This window comes from Aedes aegypti, chromosome 2 (genome assembly GCF_002204515.2).
Source record: "Aedes aegypti strain LVP_AGWG chromosome 2, AaegL5.0 Primary Assembly, whole genome shotgun sequence".
NCBI classification, from domain to species: domain Eukaryota; kingdom Metazoa; phylum Arthropoda; class Insecta; order Diptera; family Culicidae; genus Aedes; species Aedes aegypti.
The window spans coordinates 209,168,321-209,172,674 of NC_035108.1; the positions used below are offsets into that span (position 1 = coordinate 209,168,321).

The 4,354-nt window shown below is 37.6% G+C and overlaps 1 protein-coding gene across 2 annotated transcripts; it reads left to right on the forward strand.

Moving 5' to 3' along the window:
* The first annotated feature begins 2,614 nt into the window (after nt 1–2,614).
* Nucleotides 2,615–4,145, forward strand: LOC110676342 (EF-hand calcium-binding domain-containing protein 2-like). Of its 2 annotated transcripts, none has more exons than XM_021843843.1 (5): nt 2,615–3,137; nt 3,199–3,315; nt 3,379–3,502; nt 3,561–3,771; nt 3,836–3,940. In XM_021843843.1, exons 1-5 carry the CDS (start codon nt 3,116–3,118, stop codon nt 3,923–3,925), a joined length of 564 nt encoding a protein of 187 aa, XP_021699535.1. In that variant the 5' UTR covers nt 2,615–3,115; the 3' UTR covers nt 3,926–3,940. The 2 variants fall into 2 exon arrangements, with proteins under 2 accessions (XP_021699535.1, XP_021699536.1); XM_021843844.1 differs by lacking the exon at nt 3,836–3,940 and adding an exon at nt 3,947–4,145 and having other exon boundaries at nt 2,619–3,137.
* Nucleotides 4,146–4,354: the final 209 nt, after the last annotated feature.

Consider the following 4,354-nt stretch of genomic DNA (forward strand, 5'->3'; position numbering starts at 1 on the left):
AGTGCTGTTTCACATTGCTTTTTAGCTTCTGAACAACTTTGCTGAAGACACGAACATTCTAAGTGGTCAGGTTCATGAGCCAGAGCCGTCTAAAATATGACCAATTTACATGCACACTAGCGCCACGTAGCGGCAAAATTGCTAACCATTCAGTGCTGTTTCACATTGCTTTTAAGCTTCTGAACAACTTTGCTGAAGACACGAACATTCTAAGTTGTCAGGTTCATGAGCTAGAGCCGTCTAAAACATGACCAATTTACATGCACACTAGCGCCACGTAGCGGCAAAATTGCTAACCAATCAGTGCTGTTTCACATTGCTTTTAAGCTTCTGAACAACTTTGCTGAAGACACGAACATTCTAAGTGGTCAGGTTCATGAGCCAGAGCCGTCTAAAATATGACCAATTTACATGCACACTAGCGCCACGTAGTGGCAAAATTGCTAATCAATCAGTGCTACCTCAGATTGCTTTTAAGCTTGTGAACAACTTTGCTGAAGACACGAACATTCTAAGTTGTCAGGTTCATGAGCCAGAGCCGTCTAAAATATGACCAATTTATATGCACAGTAGCGCCACGTAGTGGCAAAATTGCTAATCAATCAGTGCTGCCTCAGATTGCTTTTAAGCTTCTGAACAACTTTGCTGAAGACACGAACATTCTAAGTGGTCAGGTTCATGAGCCAGAGCCGTCTAAAATATGACCAATTTACATGCACACTAGCGCCACGTAGCGGCAAAATGGCGCATTAAAAATTTCAGCTGATGAACGCCGTAAGGCTTCTGAACAACTTTGCTGAAGACCGCAGCTTTCTAGAAAGTAAGGTTTCCAAGATATTGCGTCATTAGTGTAATAGCTTACGGGTGATGCTAAACTTTTTGGGGGGTGCTGCAATATTCAATTGAGGTGTTGCAATACTAGATGATGCGATTCCATACTTATGGTGGGTAGTGTATACTTAAAAACTATCAAGATCGTTTTTATCTTGTAACTTTTCGATCACCTCTAAGTTATAATACTATTGAGCTTGCGTTTTCCCAGTAAGCCGCAATTCGCATAACACAAAAAGTGTGAACGTCTACCACTTGCAATTTACTACTCGGCCACAGCATGACGATTGCGTCCTGGATTATTGGGCGTGCATCCAAAGCACTAGTGTAGGTTCGAAAGGCAGCAGAGTGATCGGAAGTTTGCGATTACATTGCCTCCTAGGGCAACACACGGTTTTCCCACTCGCTGTTGAAATCCGTCTCGGCCGATGTGAATGCTTTGTGCAGCAACTTCGATACCTACACAAATTGGTGTGATAACGACTGCCGCTCGCGTTGCCTTCTATTTCCAATGACGAACAATAGGCACATCTGGTGCCGATCCCTCTTTGACATACGATGATGGACCGAAATGAAGCTCAGTCAGGTTTTCGTGCATCTCGCGTTGAAGATCTGAGCTGAGGTTTATCCTTTACGGTTGAATCATTTGATGCCATCAAGAAATCAATTCGTTGAATGCATACAACGAATTTCTTTGTAGTGTTGCGATTGCGGAAGGTGTTTGAAGACATCGACTCTTTCAGCAGAACAAAAGACAAGCATGTTTGTCTGTGATCAGCTACAAAGCTATCAAATAATATTTATTAAAATAATTAATAAAAGATACTTAAAACTACTTACAAATTCGACATTTGAAGAGAGACCAGAGTTACTTACTTACTTACAAATTCGGTGACTATTGGTAGGAAAACAATTGATTCCTAGTTGCACGCACCTCCATCTTAGCAATGCAGTTTGACTTCTGATAGTCATTTATACTGGACAGATTTCTTAACATTGCTAGCTGTCAGACTGAATATTGCAATTCTTGTTAAATTTTGAGATGCGCTATTTTGCGCAACAGGTCTTGATAATATGTTCATCTTAAAGATATGCACCCAGTTTGACAACGCAAGCATTAAATGATTGTTCTTTTTCTTGAAATTGTTCAGTCAGAGTGGACCAAGTGTACATAGTCCATCAAAAAATCGGTCTATCAGAGTTTCGGATTGTGATTTTTCATGCTTATCACTTCACATTATATTGTTTGAAAGTAACACAAGGATGGGTAGAAATATTGAACCAAAATTTTACTGAGATAAAAAAATACAAAGCGTTAGACTTTGAGCCCGTTTTTCTCAAAATATGAAAAATGTCACTTGGTCCACTCTGACTTAACGCCGACCAAATAATGCTCATAACATAAACAGATAATATTTCATACGTTTTTTTTTTTTTTTGGTAATCATACGCGTTGATCATTGGCTTTCATAAGAAAATCTCATTTATCACGTAAGTGATGGTCATACCATAATATTCACGATAGAGATTCATAAGTGTGCGTATGATAATGATTAGTAACACTTGTGAGAAAGAGTCGACTTCCTGCCAAAAAACGCTAATGGAATAAAGATGTAAGAATCAACTAATGAGACTCATAAGAGAAACTTGTGAACTTCCATCGATCATTGCGCTCATAATATATTATATATAAATGAGTATAATATCATAAGATACTTTTATGGAGGATCGTAGATATCAATTATGGAATTCTTCAGGACCATTATGTATTTAGAGAATCGCTCTTTGGATTTCAGAAAAGGAAGATATTCATAAGATCTCTAATGATAACGACAAGAATCTTGTGTATATCGGACATTTTGTGTTTCATAAGAATCTTATGAAAGAGAGAAAACCAGCCAAGAAATCAATTCACAAGCGTCTTCTTACGGAATTCGTACGTACATTTTGGTTCCGTGTAGATAGCACTTAAGTAAATAAATGAGGGGACTAGGAGAGTCTAAGACCTCCCTTCCACCCTACTCGGATAGGAAAATTGTATCCCCCTCTAAGCATTGAAATTGTTAAGCTAAATCTGCACCTCGTTCATAAAATGAATGAGTCAAGCCCCACTAGTTTTGAGCTGAAATTACGCTAATGCTTGATCTCGATTAGTTACCCTATCATGGAAACGTGGTCGCTAACAATTTGAAAGTTGGTTGCTCTTGGTAACTTTACCTGTTATTTCGATCGATATTCGATTTAGTTTTCTTGCGTCACGGAAGCTTCAGAAGTATCAACAAACATGGCAGATTTAGATTATCCCGGTACAATATGTATTTATTAGAATTTTATAAGATTATTAACTGTTCATCTATTTATTTTAAGAAATTAATCCAGCTAACGAACTAGAGAAACGCGTCGCCGATGCATTTCTCATCTTTGACCACCACAGCAATAAAACGATTGACGTGCGCGAGGTTGGAACTATTTTGAGATTTTTAGGTAAATAAGTAACTCAATTAGTTGTCTTCGCTATTGTTAAAACAAATCTTATGGTTTTACCAGGATGTGTTCCAACGGAAGCGGACGTCAACGAAGTCATTTCGGCCACCGAATTTGAGGATTCCAATGGAACGGTTCACCTCTCAAAGTTTCTTCCCTATGTTAGTCAACTAATTGCAGAACACAAGTGAGTCATAAAAAGCAACATTAGCAATGGGTATTGAACTCAATCGTCTACCTTACAGATTGGAGCCAGCCCCACCAGAAAAACTGTTGAAAGCGTTTCGCGTTCTGGACCAAGAAGGAAAAGGATTCGTTGATCGTGAGTATATGACGAAATTGATTACGGAAGAAGGGGAACCGTTTACCGCAGAAGAACTAGAAGAAATGATGGCTGTTGCAGTTGATATGGCCACAGACAAAATACCTTACGAAAATTACCTTAACCAACTGTTGGTAAGTTAGTGTTATTTTGTGTTTGATTTTCTCTCAATAACGGAAAACGTAATCTATTCAAAAGTATGAACCTCAAGACTCGATATACGCATTGGCAGATCAGTTCAAAAACCAAATCAAACGCAAAACTATTTTCAAATTCTACAGAAGATGATGCTTTGTTATCTGATTTCAGGTTGATTTTTGAAACGTATTAAAAGGTAACGCTTATTTGAATACTTGGAATGCTTGGAACATATTCCCACTCAATTATCAATTCGATGTTTATTTCACCATGAGTATGAATTACGTATGCACTCAAAACAAATTGGTATAGGAGTTGCTTTGAACTAAGTTCAAACCTATAAATATTTTTTTATTTTAGAGATCTCTAATGAGCAAATCTGAGGGCGCCATATACAGTATTGAACAATACATTGGCAACTTTTTCGATTTTCCATAGGTACAAAATGTTGAAAAAAGAATAAAATAATAGATTTGAGCTGTTTTTGGACCAATTTGAATGCTTGAACGTTGAATTTTAACGTATAGTTTTAAGTGTTTTGTCTTATTATGAGTTCAAAAGCAATAATGGTTTGAAAAA

Coding starts and splice junctions, on each gene's coding strand:
- LOC110676342 (XM_021843843.1), top strand. CDS start 3,116: ATGGCAGATTTAGATTATCCCG. Junction 3,316..3,378: donor AACTATTTTGAGATTTTTAG/GTAAATAAGTAA, acceptor TGGTTTTACCAG/GATGTGTTCCAACGGAAGCG. Junction 3,503..3,560: donor CAACTAATTGCAGAACACAA/GTGAGTCATAAA, acceptor TCTACCTTACAG/ATTGGAGCCAGCCCCACCAG.